Raw genomic sequence first — 19,523 nt, forward strand, 5'->3', positions numbered from 1 at the left:
CCCTGGCCTAACCTGGTCTATATCCAACTCCATAGGAACAACCATAGGAGCTGGCTATCAGACATGAACATATCTATTGTGACCATGCTAGCCATGGCCTGTTTATCCTGGGCTGTCAAGAAGCAGCACCCAGAGAGCTGCCCCCTGCTATGGGATGAGCAATAGCAGCGTAATACCTGACCAGCGGCCGCTAGGAACCAGCCATGGAAGCTCATTATCTCATCTGTAACACTGATGCAAACTCAATGGAGATGATGAGACCACACACACATAGATTCTATGATAGCCCTACCCTGGCTTACTAGTGTAGTGACTTTGCTACCACCACACAATACCACCAAATCAGGTGGAACTGTGTTGAAGTACAAATTAACAACTGTGTTGAAGTACAAGTGATCCCAGGATCCTCAATGCCAGCTCGTCTTTGCTGGTATACTGAGAGGACAGGCGTGTGTCCCTGGAATGACCTCTGAACCTTCTCCTCCTCATAACATTCTGTTCATCCCCACCTTTGCCCAGCCACTGTGATTCACGTGTGAACGGACCATATTTGACTGGAGAATATGATGTATTAATGTGCAGTGATTTATGACCCTCAATGAGGTGCTGTTGTGCTATCTGTTATAATGACTACAGGGCAGACGTCCAATCAGCAATAATTAAGATACGGACTGAATTTAAAAAATGTGCTGTTTATTTGCAGAGATAGTGATATGACCCACTCACAGTAGATAATGGTGGGGGATGATGATGATGGTGGTGGTGGTGGTGGTGGTGGTGGGGAGGGGGGGGGGGGGGAGTTCTAGGTATATTGGCAGTATGGTGTAAAATTCAATTCAAGTATTCAATCTTCCTTTTATGGTAAGGATTTACTGTTAAAGGAATATCCAGCACAGATTATTAGCAACATCAATTAGCAGTCCTGTTCTCTTCCGTTATCAGCAGTCTTCTTTGACACTTCCCCCACACTTCCCCCAACTGTAGCCCGTCTTGTAGAGCTACACCCTGGTCCCTCTGAGAGTACCCCTGCTGCTCTCCTCTTTGACTGGGTTCATTTTGTATACCGGGCTACCATATATCCCTTCACTTTTTTTGCCTAGCCACTGATTGATAATCCCTGCTTGTCCAAGTGTGAGAGATCCCTTACTGTAATCTCTGCACTTTGATCGTGGAAAGTTAAAAGGATATATGGAAAAGAGGCTGATAAAGGGATTTCTGTGACAGTGCGTCTATGTGAAAAGCACTGTTTTAAGTCGTTCTGTTTGTCTAAGAAGAGCTCTGCTCTTAAGTGTGATGTCCCATGTGACTGATGCAATATCTCCAGTGTGGGTGTAACAGTGAACACAGACACACAGGAGGCTCAGTTGACTGTAATCGGTCCTGGGGAAGAAATGGTTCAATCAATTATCTTTGTCCGAGTGTTTCTGATGAAACTTCAGATATGTCAAATGGTTATGGAAGTCTTTTCACAAATTGCTAATTTTTGACAGTTGTGTTTCTGTGGCCTGTTTCGACTTGGCTGTCTAGTCTCAGTGGTGTCTGTTGAAGTGTAAACGTCTGTGGTTAGGCTCTCTGAAAAGTCAGTTCAGTCTGTGCCCGTGTTGAAGAAAGGATATGATCGCGATCCACACAGGTGCAGAAAGACGAGCGCATGAAAGCTGCGGGAGAAAAGTTTGTGCAGTAAAGAAGCGATTTTCCCTCCTTGGAGTTTTGAAAGGCTGGTGTGTGTGTGTGCAAGAGTGTGTGTGTGTGTGTGCGTATCTCTACATCCTCCCTCCCTCCTTGTCAGGTGGCTCCCCTGAGCCCCTCTCTCTGTGCTTTGGCACTAGAAGTCACCTCCTTTGGTGTGCGGCAGGCAGGTACACAACAGGAGCAGCTCTCCCTCTCAGAGCTGTTGAACTTTTCGGGAAGGGAAGAAAGGGAACGGGAAGATTAAAAACAGCCCTGTGATGTGGAGTGCCGAGCCACCTCCTGAGAATTCCTGGCATAATAATTTAAATGATCAAATGACACAGAGGAGACTTGTTAGCAGAGAAACAGCCTCCTAGTTGGCCCCATGGGGCCCAGGCTGCCGCACATGCATTGCAAAACAGCTCCTCTGTTGTGCTAAAGAATCAGTCTTCTTTTTTCTCTTCTTTTCAGGAGCAGACTTTTTCCAGACTTTGTTGGATTTGTTTAGGTGTATATTTGGGACTGACAGTGTGCGTCATATTCTACTGCAGTCTATGCGGCTTTTTTTTTGACATTCATTTATTGGTGATGAGTTCCATTGGATTTGATCTTAGTAGTTTAGTCTATTCATGTCATTAGGGCCAGCCAGCCTGTGAGATTTCTAAGGCGTCTCATTGGAGTGAATTCTAGAGTCCCTCTTTGAAACAATTTCTCAGTCTCCTACTCTTGGTGCTGTTGTGCAGGAGAGCATATGATAACTGTACTGTCTCGTGCAGAAAATGGTATAGTATATTATTCTTTTAATATGCGATTTAAAAAGTTCCTTTTCAACATCCTGACATCAGTTGTATAACAGGAGACATATTTTGACATCAGCAACAAGATAATTGTGATATCTCATTATATTTGATCAAATAGATAGGCAATGAAATTCACTTGACTGAAGTGTTGAACTTTTGACTTTACTAATCCACTTCAGCATTTGAATTACCACTCAATATTATGGCTGTGTGGTTGTTTTGCATGGAGTGGTTCATAGAAAAATGTAAAATTTCTCTCCATCTTGTTTGTCTTTTTGCTCTCAGACCCAGTTCCCGTTCTTGAGGCCACACACACCCTGGAGGAGAGGCTGCAGCAGCTGCAGAGTTCAGCCCCAAACAGCGAGGCCCTGGTCAGGGAGATCAGCGGGCACTGGAAGAGACACCTGGAGTGCCTTGACAAGCCAGGTCAGACCAGAGGCACAGCCTGGTCTCATAGACTAGACGTAACATAGTAAATGTAAATCCGGGACCCTCAAATTAGTATGATATGTTATGTTTGGTATGGTTACATAAGACAGATGTTTACTTAAGCCCAAAACTAAAGTAGGGTGGTTAGTCGGGGTGGATGGGTGCGCATATAAAGCAAACGTCAAGCAACCCAATGATTGCGAGTTCAAATCTCATCACGGACAATTTAGCATTTAGCTAATTAGCAACTTTTCAACTATACTGAAAAAAAATATAAATGCAACATGCAACAATTTCAATGATGTGGAGGTCCTGGGCTGGCGTGATTACACGTCGTGGTCTGCGGTTGTGAGGCTGGTTGGACGTACTGCCAAAATGATCTAAAATTACTTTGGAGGCAGCTTATGGTAGAGAAATTAACATGACATTTTCTGACAACTGCTCTGGTGGACATTCCTGCAGTCAGCATGCCAAATTGCTCGCTCCCTCCAAACGTGAAACATCCGTGGCATTGTGTTGTGTGACAAAACTGCGCATTTTAGAGTGGCCTTTTATTTTCCCCAGCACAAGGTGCACCTGTGTAATGATCATGCTGTTTAATCAGCTTCTTGATATGCCACACCTGTCAGGTGGAGAAATGCTCGCTAACAGGGATGTAAACAAAGTTGTGCACAACATTTGAGAGAAAGAAGCTTTTTGTGCGTATGGAAAATATCTATGAAATTTTATTTCAGCTCATGAAACATGGGACCAACACTTTGCATATTGTGTTTATATTTTTGTTCAGTATACCTTCTACTTTTTAGCTACTTTGCAACTACTTAGCATGTTAACTAACCCTTACCCTTAACCTAACCCTTTTAGCTAACCCTTGCCCTAACTCTTTAACATAACTTCTAACCTTCACCCTAATCTCTAGCCTAGATAACGTTAGACAGCTAGCAAACGTTAGCCACCTATCCATCTAGCTAGAATTCTTTACATGTTGCACGTTTTGCCAATTCGTAACATATAATATGAATTGTAATTCTTAACATATCATATTTAATGGGTGATGGATATCCACAAATTAATACATACCAAATGAAAGGTAACATATCATACTAAATGGAGTGTCGTGGTTTACGTACAAAATAATAAGAAACGCTCTGAGACCAGGTTGCAGCCACAGCCTTGACCCAGGCCTAGCTCACTGCTGCTCGATTGTTCAAAATTTCAATTTCAGAGGAAAAAAATCGAATAAACTATTTTTGTTCTACAAACAATCCACTTTTATCCACACACGGATGTCTCTGTTCCATGTAGTCTCTGTGGCCTCTCACCTCAGATGATCACAGCACTCATCTGTACTCTGCTCCCTATCCACAGGAGACACAGAGGAGGACCCAGCAGCAGCAGAGTCAGGACCTGGGGAGGCATCGAGCTGGACAGCTGGTGTGATGACTCCAAACAGCAAACAGGCCCTCAGAGTCACAGGCTCACCTCAGCAGAACCACCAGGGCCAGAACCAGACAGAAGGGTTAGAAACACAGGCCTTTTCCTTGCCTCCCTCACAACCTTGTGAACATGATATGATGTGTACATGATAAAAGCAAAAAAGAGGACAGCCCCCAGCCCGTCAGTCATACTGCACAATGACAATAGACCTGGATGTAATCACATTTAAACCTCAATCTAATGAGTGGAAACAGAATGTAATACAGTATGTGTGCTGTATGCCTGAGAGTATGTAAGCATGGTCCTCTTTGACATTGCATCTCTCTTCTCATAGGGAAGCCGAAGACACAGATGCCACTCTGGCCGACAGACTGGGTGAGGCCGAGGAGAGGATCAAAGTGCTGCATTCATGTGAGGGTTTTGTCCGGTGGTCCTTTCTGGACACAGTGAGGTGAAAGGTCATCATGACTAATCCTGTTCCTTTATCTCTCTAGCTCTGAGCACAGCCCAGACAGATCTTCTGGACCTGCGGTGTAAATATGACCAGGAGAAGGCCAACAAGTAAGAGCCTGCTTCTATCTCCACTGTCTCTCAACTCCTCTGTTCATGTAACCCACTCAGCATATGTCCATACTGTGGTCTCACTGCTTGTTCTCTAACATGTTCCCTAACCCTCATTTACTCTACTCATGATCTCTCCATCTATACTAATGCAGGTCCCTACTGCAGGCCCCTAATGCAGGTCCCTACTGCAGGTCCCTAGTCAGGTCCCCACTGCAGGTCCCTAGTCAGGTCCCTAGTCATGTCCCCACTGCAGGTCCCTACTTAGGTCCCTAATGCAGGTCCCTAATGCAGGTCCCTACTGCAGGTCCCTAATGCAGGTCCCTAATGCAGGTCCCTAATGGAGGTCCCTAATGCAGGTCCCTAATGCATGTCCCCACTGCAGGTCCCTAATGCATGTCCCCACTGCAGGTCCCTAATGCATGTCCCCACTGCAGGTCCCTAATGCATGTCCCCACTGCAGGTCCCTAATGCAGGTCCCTAATGGAGGTCCCTAATGCAGGTCCCTAATGCATGTCCCCACTGCAGGTCCCTAATGCATGTCCCCACTGCAGGTCCCTGCTGCAGGTCCCCACTGCAGGTCCCTACTGCAGGTCCCTACTCAGCCCCACCCATGCATACACCACTATGCTCAGCCTTCTCTCTTTAGCCATGCTTGCTCTACCCTAATTCACACATGGTCACTCTCCACTGTAATGTACCCATGTCCAGTCTGAACCTTCAGAATGCTATTGTAAAAACAGACCTGGGCTGCAACGGAAATTACACCCTATTCCCTATATAGTTCACAAATTTTGACCAGAGCCCTATGCGTGTAGTGCACTATATAGGGAATAGGGTGCCATTTCGGATGTTACTGGGGTGTGACTCACCGACTAATGCAGGTGGATGGATGGGAGAGCTCTGTGTTGGCCTCCTCTGTCTGACAGCCAGGGCCTTGCCTTGCCAGGCCTCAAGAAGAATGGCTTCATTTAAAGATTGCTTCAGAAAACACTCTACCTTGTCCTGGATCTGTGAGCGCTATGTATCCAGCTCAACGGTTGAAATGAATGTGAAGTTGTATGAAGGATGTCGATAGACATTCAAAGTAAACACTCCTTTGTTTGGGTAGTGCTGCGGACGGAGCACAGTGAGCCGGTGCTAATGGATTTTCTCCCAGGCTTAATCCATGGTGCAATTGAACTGTAGTTTCCAGACCCACCGCCATCCATTCTGCTGGATTTGAAGAATTTTCCGTTCGACTCCCCTTTCATGTTCAGCAGCTGTTCACAGTGACGGCTCGTTAGCTCTCTGTGAGGGGAGAGAGGAAGGATGGTTGTGCGTTGGTGTTAGGGCCACTGGGCCAGTGCTTCGTTTGTGAATGGCTCGGCTTGTAGTTAGTGAATAGGTGATGAGGAATACATCCTATATGGGTTGTCCGATGAGTGGGTGTTGTCCTCAGCTGCCTGTGATAGGCTAATAGAAACACTAAACACCCCCCTGGTCCATTATCACCACTACCTCTCAGTACTCCTCTCCGTGGCTCTGTGTAGCTAACTTCACCTCCTAATTACTCTGATTGACTTTTTCCTTGATGTTAATAATAAAGGTGATTTGGCTGTTTTGAGTATCTGAACAGGTAATCAATACAAAGCATTTTTTCCATACTGCTCAAGTTCATTAAATCTGGATATGACACCTGTTACCTTTTTCTGTCAGTGTGGTTCCATCCATCCTGGGCTTATTGATGTGGCCTGGACTCTGCCCAGAGCTTCTGGACTGTATTGCACACCACACCACTACTAATTAATATAGAGAACTATTGATTTATTTGAATTTTTAATGGGTCTGGTTTTACTATTGTTTCACCCCTCCCCTTCTCCCCCAAAAGCAATGCTCTGTGACTATTCAGAATGGGTTATAAGTCATGCAGTTAAGTTGTTTGTGTCATTAATCTTCCTCGAACAAGCACATAATAACCAGCAGTGAGATGAAGGGCACTGTGGGTGCAGATGGAGGTGAGGAAGAACATGGTTTGTTTGAAAATAGTTTGTTTGATAGTGAACAATATCGCTGATTTGCTCTCAAAACACATTTAGTGAAACGGAAAGGGGTTTCTTTGTCCTGAAAACTTCAGAAATCTTTGCATATTTTAATCAATTTCACAGTTCTCGTTAATTATTCTTTCTCCACATTTTGAAAATCAACTCCCATGTGTCTGAAAATAAACTTTTGAACTTCAAACAAACCTCATGAATAATCTGTCTATTTCTATTGGACTTCTCTGATTGTTAGATGGACGGAGGCATGTAGGAATGAAATCTCCAAAGAAAAGTATTGTATTGATCAGACATGCAGTCCGTTTCTGTCTGGTTCTGGTTGTACTGTAGTGAGCTATGTGAGGAAGGGTGCTTTGTTTATGTTGTGTGTGATTTAGTGTGAAACGTTTCAGAAAAGTGTGTAAGGGGTCTGATAACGAGCTGATGATTAGGTGATTATGCCCTCGAAGCCGGTGTTTGGAGGATACATTGGCACGGGTGTTGTTAGGCCCTAGACAGTGGATTGCGCAGTGAGATGGAACTTTAAATAGGCATTTCAACATCATGGGCTTAGCCGGTGGTCATTTGTGGACTAGACACCGGATGGAATGTGGTTTTAACCAATCAGTATCCAGGATTAGACACACCCATTGTATAATTAAGTGATAATGCCCTCGAAGTCGGTGTTTGGAGGATATATTGGCACGGGAGATCTGGCAAACTGTGACAATATATCCTCCAAACACTGGTTTCGAGGGCATTATCACTTTTGTTCAATGGGTTACCAACCAATTCAAATAATGATTGACATTTAAAAAAACATTATTTTGATGAATTTATTCATACTCTGTTTCCTCTTTCCACAAGATATAGTCCCGACACAAATCTAGGGTTGCTACCCAAGCCGGCTGGTTGTTCATTCTATCGGTTCGGTTGCCAGAGATGCAACCCAGTCGTGAAGTATTTTTATTCTGTATCTATGGACGTGACCCAGTCGTTAGTTAATGTTCCGTTCTTATCCCCTTTCTTGCTAGCTAGTCAACTTGGGCTGACGCAGTCACGTCAAACAGTGCAGCCAGAATAACAGAAAAGTAGCTGCATTTTCATTTGTTTATGCTATTTCCTAATGACATGAACAGAACAATGAGCTAGCTAGTGATGCGGGATTTCGCCTGGTATAGAAAATGGGCCCTCTCGCCAGGACACTGTTCAGAGAACCTAGCCATCTACATAGCTAACACAATCCCTTCAAATGCTGGAAAGACAGCAAACTGCATTTCATTTAGTTAGACCTGTTTTTTTATTGTCATTTCTTTGTATATATCCATAAAACTTATGCTGATTCATGATTTGGAGAAGAGCTGCCTGCCTGTCTGTCTGTCTCATCCCAACTCTTGACACATTCATTCCTATGGGACAACTGGAGATCAAATTTGAATATTGAAACAATGTTGGAGACAGACAGCAAGGTTTATACAAAGCTCTGCTGTTGAAAACCAAACGCTCATCTAAAAGAAAGGGGAGATTATGTCTAGTCTTTTTTACAGTGGAGATCAAGTTTATATGTTGCCTGGTTGGGCTGATGAGACAGTGGATTGCAGGGTGAGATGGAATAGTAACTAGCCATTTCAACGTCATATCCTTAGCCGGTGGTAACTTGTGAAATAGACACCGGCTGGAACGCTGTTTTAACCAATCAGCATCCAGGATTAGACCCACCTGGATACAGCCCTTAGCCATGGTATATTGGCCATATTCCACAAACTTCCAAGGTGCCTTATTGGTATAAACTGGTTACCAACATAATTAGAGCTGTAAAAATAAATGTTTTGTCATACCCATGGTATACGGTCTGATATACCACGACTGTCAGTCAATCAGCATTCAGGGCTCGACCCACCCAGTTTATAATGTGTTATAGACTCATGTTATAGGTATTGCGTATTGTGCTGTATGGTGTTGCCCTACATTGAGGTCAGACGTCAAGGAGGGTGTATAAATCATGCTAGACTAGGCGATTGCCCCCTCCGTAACCCACAGGCTGGTTCTGTTTGTGTTCCAGGGCGGAGGAGGTCGGTGTGATCATGATGAATCTTGAGAAGGCAAACCAGGTGAGTGAAAAATGCCGTCCTGTTGGCAGCCCTCTGAATAAGATGCTTCTTCGTTAAGATAATCACTCCTGTAATCAAGCATCCTGTTTAATTAGACACCCTGCATTCTGCAGCCCCCTTGCCTCTCCCTACCCTGCCTCCCACTCCCTGAGCTCCTGTGATTAGAGGCAGTAAACCCTGGCCCCCGTCTGTGGGTGCTCCACGGCACCACTGCAACACTCAGTAAAGGACAGGAGAGACTGCCAAGCGCGATTGATGCCGGAGTGCCGTGCACTGGGGCTCGTACCTACCTCATTGCCTTAATTGCTTCCTTTCCTTCCTAGTGATTTCTCTTCTCTCTCTGTTTTCTCTTTCCTTCTCTCTCTCTCTCTCTCTCTCTCTCTCTCTCTCTCTCTCTCTCTCTCTCTCTCTGTCATTCTCTCTCTTGAACCTTCTCTTTCTCCTTCTCTCTCTCTTTCTCTCCGCCAGCAGCTCTTAGTTAAATTTTCTCAAAATGAATCATTAATTAGCAGCCCGAGTGTGACGGAGCAGGTAAACAGTCTGGGAAGAAAGTACACTGACTAAACAGTCCTCTCAGGAATATCGAGTTGCAGTCTTCTGCCGGTGGTCCTCCTCTATTTATTTAGTTTCTGAAGGTCTGTCCTCAGATTCATCTGTCTGTGCTCTTCAGGACCAGTTCATCTATATATCTGCTGAGTGACTGACAGGTTGGTTGTGTCAGTGTTCTGTTGTGTGAGTTGTAATGCTGTGATGTTTGATTGTAGAAAGCAGAAATGGCCCAGAGGGAGGTGGAGAGGCTAAAGGAACAACTGGCCAGTCCCCGGAGCGCCACCCCAGGGAGCTGCCATCCACCAGAGGGCACTAGTGGGGTGAGACGAGACCACATCCTCTTCTGTTCAGATCAATGTGTTCCTCAATCCCCCCCCCCCCCCCCCCCCCCCCCCTTCAAATTCATTGAAGCTTCACATCATGGATCTTTTAAGTGTGGGAATTCTGGACGGTATAATTTTAGCCTTTTTCAAAAGGAATTCTCACCTTCCATTTATTTACCCTTCAGTGTCTTTGACTCCTTTTGACTCTGTTTCCTCTCACTCTCTGTCTTTCTTTCTTCCACTTAGGAGAGGGGTGATGTGTTGCCATCCAAGCTGGAGGCTAAGCTGATGGCTAAAGACCGAGAGATCCTCAGGCTACTGGAAAACGTACAGAGACTACAGTTCGCACTACAGGAAGTCCAAAACATCTCAGCCAATCAGATCATTGAGCTGGAAAGCCAGCTGGCCTATAAGACAGAAGCTATTGAGGTAAGTCCCACTGCACACACTCAAATGGCAAGCGGTATGGACCCACCTTCTTGTCGGTGGAGTTTGCTGATATATGCTTCCTCTCTTTGACTGTTTCAGAGATTAGAAGCTAAACTGCAATCCCAGTTGGACTATGAAGAGATTAAAACAGAACTCCGGTGAGACAAACACCCATGGTGCTTGAGAAGAGACGACTAATCATATTACAATATCTTATATGTAGAAACACAATATAACATTCTTACTGTTGTTTTTTCCTCTTGTAGTATCTTGAAGGTAATGAAGCTGGCCTCAACGAATGGTAGCTCGTCCCAGGTGAGATATATATTGAAGTTTATTGCCTTGTTGTTCATAGCCCAGCATTAATCAAAATAGTTTGCTTCTTAACAAAACAGAACTTTCGTTTCCTCTTAATGTTCCACTGCTGTCAGGGAAGAAAAAGTTTAGCAGTGCCATTGAATGCCTCAGTGAGCGTCATGCATTGTAAGGATGTCTACAGCCACTATAATTGATTAATCGAAATTGAACAGCCTGTGTGTGTGTGTCTCTCTCTCTCTCTCTCTCTCTCTCTCTCTCTCACTCACTCACTCACTCACTCACTCACTCACTCACTCACTCACTCACTCACTCACTCACTCACTCACTCACTCACTCACTCACTCACTCACTCACTCACTCACTCACCAGGACACTGCAGAGGCTTTTTTGCGGGACAAAGAGGCCTTTCTTCCCTCTCCCAAGTACCTGATGGATAAGGCCAGAATCGTACACAACAATGGTGAGGCAACAGTATCTATGCCTATGAAATCTAATTGTAGTTCTTGAAAGCTGTTTGTATTGTACTGTGTTGGCTCTATGCAGCTGTATACACCAGTGGCTGTGAAAGTGCTGCTAATCTGAGTGTGACTCTGTGTCTGCAGATGAGGACCGATCGGAGGAGTCAGGCAGGGAGTCAGACAGGGAGTGGGGCAGGCCCTCAGGGTCCTTCTCCTCAGTCTCCCAAGTGGATGAGCGTACCTCTGCCAGCCCTGGACCCCCCACAATGGACGTCTCCTCCTCTAGCCACGACCTCCCCCGCCCCTTCTCTGTGTCCCCCTGCTCAAGGGACAGGCTGTCTGCGGACCACGTCGTCCACAAGCAGCTCCTCTCCTCCCCACTCTTTAAGAAGGAATCCGGCAGCCCCCTCATGGCCTTCCCCACCGCCCTGTATGCAGCCAAAGTCACCCTAATGTCAGCCAATCAGGGACCTGCAGGGGCCGGCGGCATCGAGGCCGGCCTGCCCAGTGACCAATCGGAAAGCGGGAGCTCCACTGCGGGTGATGACGACCAGTTGGAGACAGCAGAGATTGCCTTCCAGGTCAAAGAGCAGCTGCTGAAGCACAACATTGGCCAGCGTGTGTTTGGTCACTATGTGCTGGGCCTATCACAGGGCTCGGTCAGTGAGATACTGGCCCGACCCAAGCCCTGGAGGAAGCTGACAGTGAAAGGCAAGGAGCCCTTCATCAAGATGAAACAGTTCCTGTCTGACGATCAGAACATCTTGGCCCTCAGGACCATCCAGGTCCGACAGAGAGGTGAGTGGACTGGACAGTTGTCACTCCAGCAGAATACTCAGCAGGGTCGGTCCTGGGCGGTCCCTGGATGGGAGACCAGATGCTGCTGGGAGTGGTGTTGGAGGACCAGTAAGGGGCAGTCTTTCCTCTGGTCTAAGGTGATCCCAATGCCCCAGGGCAGTGAAGGGGACATTGCCCTGCGTAGGATGTCGTCTTTCGGATGGGACGTTAAATAGGTGTCCTGACTCTCTGTGGTCATTAAAAATCCGATGCCACTCATCTAAAGAGTAGGGGTGTTAACCCCTCATGGCTAAATTCCCGACCTGGCCCCATTCCATCATGGCCACCTAATCATCCCCCTAATTCCTAATTGGCATAGATCATCTCTCCACCTCTCCACAAAAATGGTTGCCATGCATCACCCAAGTGGATGCTACACATTGGTGGTGGATGAGGTGAGTTTCCCCCTACTATGTAAAGTGCTCTGAGTAAAATGAAATAATATCAGGCATTAATTTGGTGTACATGCATTTAATGTGCTAAAGCAGAAGGTTGTGTGTTGCGGTAGCAGTATTTGTATTTGAGGATTTTATTAGTGATGTGGGATAGAGCAGAGTTGGCCGCTCTGTCTCTCTGATGAGTTTTGAAAGGTTGGTGGTTTAGTTTCTGGGCCTCTCTGCATTTAAACCGTTTAATCTCCCTGGGCTGCACTTTTAACTTCTTCATTTGCATTTGACATTTTAGTCATTTAGCAGAGACTCTTACCCAGAGCGACTTTAGTGCATTCATCTTCAGATAGCTAGGTGAGACAGCCACATATCACAGTCATAGTAAGTACATTTTTTCCACTAAAGTAGCTATCACCAAAGTCAGAGCTAGTAAGGCGGTAAGAACGTTAAGTGCGAGTGTTAGGTCTCTGGGGTGGGGGGGGGGGATTATTTAAGATACTCTGCTGTCCTAGCTTCAGGGGGAGGCTGGTTCCACCATTGGGATGCCAGGACAGAGAAGAGCTTGGACTGGACAAGGCAGAAGCTTCCCTCCCATAGGGATGCGAGAGGCCAAGAGAACAGAGGTGGCTTCCTCTCCCATGTTTCTTGTGTTACTTTTAAACTTTGTTTTCTTCCCAGATTTCAGAGCTTTTGAAAGTTGAGCTTGCCGTATACCGCAACCTCAGACGCCAACATCTCAAAGGCAGCCATTGATCTTCCAGTCGAAAGCAAAGCCTTGGAACTGCTCTCTGATCAGCCATCCCACTCACTCGCTCTCTCTCCCCCCTCCTTTTCTCTCACTCTCTGTTACCCTCTCTGTGGTAGGGAGCATCACTCCTCGCATCCGAACTCCTGAAACTGGGTCAGACGACGCCATCAAAAATATCTTGGAGCAGGCCAAGAAGGAGATCCAGTCCCAGAGAGGAGGTGTGTCTGGAACAGGTTATGCATCTACTCTTTATTCAACTGTGCTAGGTCAGGTGACATTTTGAATTATCATTATTTTTGGTTTGTACATTTTGAGAGCAATTTTCATTGATGGCAGTTGACGTTTTTGAAGTTGGTGTGGACTGTGTATTCGTAGAGTTCTCTGTAACGGTTTGCGTGTGTTTGTGTGTGCGTGCACGATCTGCAGGTGACATTAAATCGTCCCTGGGCAGCCCCTCCGGCTTGAGCAGTAATGGGGCGGGCGGAAGCTCAGACGACACCATCAAGAACATCCTGGAGCAGGCCAGGAGGGAGATGCAGGCACAGCAGCAGGCCCTGATGGAGATGGATGTCTGTGGTAGGGCCTCTGCCACCAGCGCTGGGCCCCAGGTGGAGCGCCTGGGGCTCCCTGAGCCTTCCAAGGTCCTGCCTTTACCCACCTTCATCAAACAGGAGGAGGGGGGCACGGTGACCGTGTGCATGGCCAACCCCATCAGCAGCCCCCAGACCCCCCTCAGTGTCCTCTCCCCCGCCGCCTTTGTCCAGAACATCATCCGTAAAGTCAAGTCGGAGATCGGTGAGGCGGGGACTTACTTCGACCAGCACTGGTCTGTGGAGCGGGGGCCCATAGGCATGGTAGGTGGCGTAGGGGGCGGCAGCTCTCGGCCCTTCACCTCAGTGTCTCCCTCCCTGTCCTCCTCCTCGTCTTCGGGCCCCTCGGCCCTGCCCCGGCCCTGGCCCCGGCTGGAGAACGGAGAGTGTCTTCCCAACAGTGAGGAGGCGTCTGCAGCCGAGGAGGACACTGGCTCGGGGATGGTACGGTCTGTGGAAGTAAAAGTGGAGTCGGACGTGTCAGTGAGTGGGGAGTCACCCGGCCCTGGTCGTGGTCTGTCCTATTACCCATCATACCTCCCCCGCACCCTGAAGCCCACCGTGCCGCCGCTGACGCCGGAGCAGTATGAGATGTACATGTACCATGAGGTGGACACCATCGAACTCACCCGGCAGGTCAAAGAGAAGCTGGCCAAGAACGGCATCTGTCAGAGGATCTTTGGTGAAAAGGTGTGTGTTCACTTCACTCCATGCTTCCTCTAAAAAGGATGACATATTTTGGATAACTTAATGTGTCTCATTAAGTCATTTGTGAGGACTCTTTCTAAGCCAAAAATGATTAAGATGTATCATGTGAATATGAAACTGATTTTGAGCATGTGTAATCAAAGTTTGTTCTTCAATTCGTATAGATTGAGTGCTTCTGCCCTCTAGTGGTTGTAATGTGAAGCTGATGTGCCAGTCAGCATTTTGTCATGTCTCGAACAGATACCAAAGAGGTACTGAAATTGTTGCATTTGCTCAGTAGGAATAACTTGATGTTTATCCTGTGTATCCTCTCTCCAGGTGCTGGGTCTGTCTCAGGGCAGTGTGAGTGACATGCTGTCTCGGCCCAAACCCTGGAGCAAGCTGACCCAGAAAGGCAGGGAACCCTTCATCCGCATGCAGCTGTGGCTGCTGGACCAGCTGGGCCAAGCACTCACCCAGCTTCCCAGCCAAAGCCTCTCTCGAGGTGGGCCACTACACATCACACACTGCAGCTTGGGCCTATTTATTTTATACAAATAATTATTTGTATACATATGGTCAATAAGAGTACGAGTGTCTTTTCTAGCTAATCAGCTAAATATAGAAGGTCTCTTTGCTTCTTTATCTGTTGCTCTGACTGATGATTTTACCCTCTGATGTTTTGTGACTACCGCCCATAGATAAAAGCCCAGTGACGGCCCAGTCGTCGCCCTCCCCACCCCCCAGCCCAGAGGAGAGCCACCCCAGCCCATTGGTGGAGCCCGTCAGCCATACCCTGGAGAGCAGCAAAGAGAACCAGCAGCCTGATGGCCTGGGCCTGATGCCCCCCCACCCAGAAGGAGGGAAATCCACCCCCAGTCTGCTGTCCCTCCACCAGCCCCACACCCCCCTGGGCATCCAGGAGCTGGTGGCAATGTCCCCAGAGCTGGACACATACACCATCACCAAGAAGGTCAAGGAGGTGCTAACAGACAACAACCTAGGTGAGTGTAAGTTGTTGTCTCTGGATATGGCTTTTAGGAATGAGTATGGGATTTATGTTGTGGTGAGTTAATGGTATGTGTTGTGGTTTTCTCTGACCACCTGATTAGGAAAAACCCTGTGTCTTAGTTATGTCAGGTGTCCACTAGGCCAGCGGACCTACTTTATGTGTGTTCTGGTTGGAATACAGTGTGTCTGTCAATGTGTGTGATAACTTCCTGTGAAACTGGAGGGCGCGCAATTCAAATAAATAATCATAAATATTATGTATTTTAAACATTTAGGTAGATATAAGCGCACATCAAAATAGTTTTCCACCGGCACAGGTGTCATACATTCACATAAAATAATTAAATATTCACTTACTTTTTGAAAATCTTCCTCTGATTTGTCATCCAAAGGGTCCCAGCATTAACATGTAGTGTCGTTTTGTTAGATAAAATCCCTCTTTATTTCCCAAAATGTCAGTTTAGTTGGCCCCATCGATTTGAGTAATGCACTCGTTCAACTTGCAGAGAAAGGAATCTGAAAATCTACCCCTAAACTTTGATTCAACAAGTCAAAATACATTTATATTTACTCCTCAGATACCCTGAAATGTAATCAAACTATAAAAAAAAATTCTGAAAGCAGTATGTTCAGTAGGAAACAGATTTTAGCAGGTGTGTAATGTCTTCATGGTGAGAGCAAACACAAATTTCCAAGACTGTGTCCCTCTACTAAAACTGTTATTTCTTATTCGTTTTTTTTTTACAAGCCTGAAACCTTGAACATAGACTGCTGACACCCTGTGGAATCCATAGGAATTGCATCCAGGGAGCTCATTTTCAATATGACCTTTCTCTTGCATTTCTAAGAGGATGGTCTCTGTCAAAGAAATCTGGTTGTTTTTTCTTTGGATTCTCCCCTATCATATCTATTGTGTTATATTCCCCTACATGATTTAAACATTCCTACAAACTTCTAAGTGTTTTCTTTCCAATGGTACCAATTATATGCAAATCCTGGCTTCAGGGCCTGAGCTACGGCAGTTTACTTTGGGCACGTCATTCAGGCAGGAAGTGGAGAAAAAAGGTGCCTAGCCCTAAGATTAAACCTTTGTTTGTGTGCTCTAGGCCAGCGGCTGTTTGGGGAGAGTATACTGGGCCTCACCCAGGGCTCAGTGTCAGACCTGCTCTCCAGGCCCAAGCCCTGGCACAAACTCAGCCTCAAAGGCAGGGAGCCTTTCGTCCGCATGCAACTGTGGCTCAACGACCCGCACAACGTGGACAAGCTGAGGGACATGAAGAAGATGGAGAAGAAAGGTTGGTCTATTTACGGCATGTTATCTGCAAATGATGCTCTGTTATCAGGGTTTGCATGTTAGCAGTATGTGTATTTGCATTTAGCCAATCGTACAGTAGAGCACTGTGTGGATGTACCAATAGATGTACAGTGCATTCGGAAAGTGTTCAGACCCCTTCCCTCTTTTTTTTTTTTTTTTTATTTTATTTCACCTTTATTTAACCAGGTAGGCTAGTTGAGAACAAGTTCTCATTTGCAACTGCGACCTGGCCAAGATAAGGCATAGCAGTGTGAACAGACAACACAGAGTTACACATGGAGTAAACAATTAACAAGTCAATAACACAGTAGAAAAAAAGGGGAGTCTATATATACATTGTGTGCAAAAGGCATGAGGTAGGCAAATAATTACAATTATGCAGATTAACACTGGAGTGATAAATGATCAGATGGTTATGTACAGGTAGAGATATTGGTGTGCAAAAGAGCAGAAAAATAAAAATAAATAAATAAAAACAGTATGGGGATGAGGTAGGTGAAAATGGGTGGGCTATTTACCAATAGACTATGTACAGCTGCAGCGATCGGTTAGCTGCTCAGATAGCAGATGTTTGAAGTTGGTGAGGGAGATAAAAGTCTCCAACTTCAGCGATTTTTGCAATTCGTTCCAGTCACAGGCAGCAGAGAACTGGAACGAAAGGCGGCCAAATGAGGTGTTGGCTTTAGGGATGATCAGTGAGATACACCTGCTGGAGCGCGTGCTACGGATGGGTGTTGCCATCGTAACCAGTGAACTGAGATAAGGCGGAGCTTTACCTAGCATGGACTTGTAGATGACCTGGAGCCAGTGGGTCTGGCGACGAATATGTAGCGAGGGCCAGCCGACTAGAGCATACAAGTCGCAGTGGTGGGTGGTATAAGGTGCTTTAGTGACAAAACGGATGGCACTGTGATAAACTGCATCCAGTTTGCTGAGTAGAGTGTTGGAAGCAATTTTGTAGATGACGTCGCCGAAGTCGAGGATCGGTAGAATAGTCAGTTTTACTAGGGTAAGTTTGGCGGCGTGAGTGAAGGAGGCTTTGTTGCGGAATAGAAAGCCGACTCTTGATTTGATTTTCGATTGGAGATGTTTGATATGGGTCTGGAAGGAGAGTTTAGAGTCTAGCCAGACACCTAGGTACTTATAGATGTCCACATATTCAAGGTCGGAACCATCCAGGGTGGTGATGCTGGTCAGGCGTGCGGGTGCAGGCAGCGAACGGTTGAAAAGCATGCATTTGGTTTTACTAGCGTTTAAGAGCAGTTGGAGGCCACGGAAGGAGTGCTGTATGGCATTGAAGCTCGTTTGGAGGTTAGATAGCACAGTGTCCAAGGACGGGCCGGAAGTATATAGAATGGTGTCGTCTGCGTAGAGGTGGATCAGGGAATCGCCCGCAGCATGAGAAACATCATTGATATATACAGAGAAAAGAGTCGGCCCGAGAATTGAACCCTGTGGCACCCCCATAGAGACTGCCAGAGGACCGGACAGCATGCCCTCCAATTTGACACACTGAACTCTGTCTGCAAAGTAATTGGTGAACCAGGCAAGGCAGTCATCCGAAAAACCGAGGCTACTGAGTCTGCCGATAAGAATACGGTGATTGACAGAGTCGAAAGCCTTGGCAAGGTCTATGAAGACGGCTGCACAGTACTGTCTTTTATCGATGGCGGTTATGATATCGTTTAGTACCTTGAGCGTGGCTGAGGTACACCCGTGACCGGCTCGGAAACCAGATTGCACAGCGGAGAAGGTACGGTGGGATTCAAGATGGTCAGTGACCTGTTTGTTGACTTGGCTTTCGAAGACCTTAGATAGGCAGGGCAGGATGGATATAGGTCTGTAACAGTTTGGGTCCAGGGTGTCGCCCCCTTTGAAGAGGGGGATGACTGCGGCAGCTTTCCAATCCTTGGGGATCTCAGACGATATGAAAGAGAGGTTGAACAGGCTGGTAATAGGGGTTGCGACAATGGCGGCGGATAGTTTCAGGAATAGAGGGTCCAGATTGTCCAGCCCAGCTGATTTGTACGGGTCCAGGTTTTTCCACATTTAGTTACCTTACAGCCTTATTCTAAAATGGATGACATAATTTTTCCCCCTCATTAATCTACACACAATACCCCATAATGACAAAGCGAAAACAGTTTTTTTTTACATTTTTGCAAATGTATAAAAATTAAAACAGAAATTTATTTACATAAGTATTCAGACCCTTTGCTATGAGACTCGAAATTGAGCTCAGGTGCATCCTGTTTCCATTGATCATCCTTGAGTTGTTTCTACAACTTGATTGGAGTCCACCTGTGGTAAATTCAATTGATTGGGCATGATTTGGAAAGGCACACACCTATCTATATAAGGTCCCATAGTTCACAGTGCATGTCAGAGCAAAAACCAAGCCATGAGGTCAAAGGAATTGTCCGTAGAGCTCCGAGGCAGAATTGTGTTGAGGCACAGATCTGGGGAAGGGTACCAAAACATTTATGCAGCATTGAAACTCTCTTTCTCTCTGTGTTGTCCTCTCAGCCTACCTGAAGAGGCGGTATGGGCTGCTGAGTACCGGCTCAGACAGTGACTCTCCCAGTGCCCGCTCTGAGTGTGTGAGCCCAGCTCTGGCCTCAATAGACCTGTGTCCCTACAGTCAGGTGAAGAAGCCCAGGGTGGTGCTAGGGGCGGAGGAGAAGGAGGCTCTGAGGAAGGCCTACCTCCTGGAGCCATACCCCTCCCAGCACACCATTGAGATGCTGGCCTGCCAGCTCAACCTCAAAACCAATACCGTCATCAACTGGTTCCACAACTACAGGTCAGACATGGCATCAGATCCCTACCCCTAGAGGGACTA

The 19,523-nt window shown here is 46.5% G+C and overlaps 1 protein-coding gene across 7 annotated transcripts in view; it reads left to right on the forward strand.

The window, feature by feature from the left end:
- cux2b (cut-like homeobox 2b) overlaps positions 1–19,523 on the forward strand; it is a 130,877-nt gene that overhangs the window by 106,593 nt on the left and 4,761 nt on the right. For 2 of the 7 annotated variants that reach the window (XM_021621280.3, XM_021621281.3), the window contains exons 5-21: positions 2,757–2,897; positions 4,269–4,419; positions 4,672–4,748; positions 4,832–4,898; positions 8,979–9,027; positions 9,792–9,896; positions 10,146–10,328; positions 10,428–10,486; positions 10,595–10,643; positions 11,016–11,106; positions 11,249–11,902; positions 13,195–13,311; positions 13,505–14,358; positions 14,695–14,860; positions 15,057–15,359; positions 16,473–16,661; positions 19,208–19,484. In XM_021621280.3, the coding sequence (XP_021476955.3) occupies positions 2,757–2,897; positions 4,269–4,419; positions 4,672–4,748; positions 4,832–4,898; positions 8,979–9,027; positions 9,792–9,896; positions 10,146–10,328; positions 10,428–10,486; positions 10,595–10,643; positions 11,016–11,106; positions 11,249–11,902; positions 13,195–13,311; positions 13,505–14,358; positions 14,695–14,860; positions 15,057–15,359; positions 16,473–16,661; positions 19,208–19,484 (3,532 nt within the window). Of the gene's footprint in view, positions 1–2,756; positions 2,898–4,268; positions 4,420–4,671; positions 4,749–4,831; positions 4,899–8,978; positions 9,028–9,791; positions 9,897–10,145; positions 10,329–10,427; positions 10,487–10,594; positions 10,644–11,015; positions 11,107–11,248; positions 12,954–13,194; positions 13,312–13,504; positions 14,359–14,694; positions 14,861–15,056; positions 15,360–16,472; positions 16,662–19,207; positions 19,485–19,523 lie in introns of those variants that run through there. The other 5 variants (XM_021621282.3, XM_021621283.3, XM_090190452.1 and 2 more) reach the window with 3 other exon arrangements.

Source organism: Oncorhynchus mykiss, chromosome 11 (assembly GCF_057628025.1).
Source record: "Oncorhynchus mykiss isolate SJ-2025 chromosome 11, ASM5762802v1, whole genome shotgun sequence".
In the NCBI taxonomy this organism is placed as follows: Eukaryota; Metazoa; Chordata; class Actinopteri; order Salmoniformes; family Salmonidae; genus Oncorhynchus; species Oncorhynchus mykiss.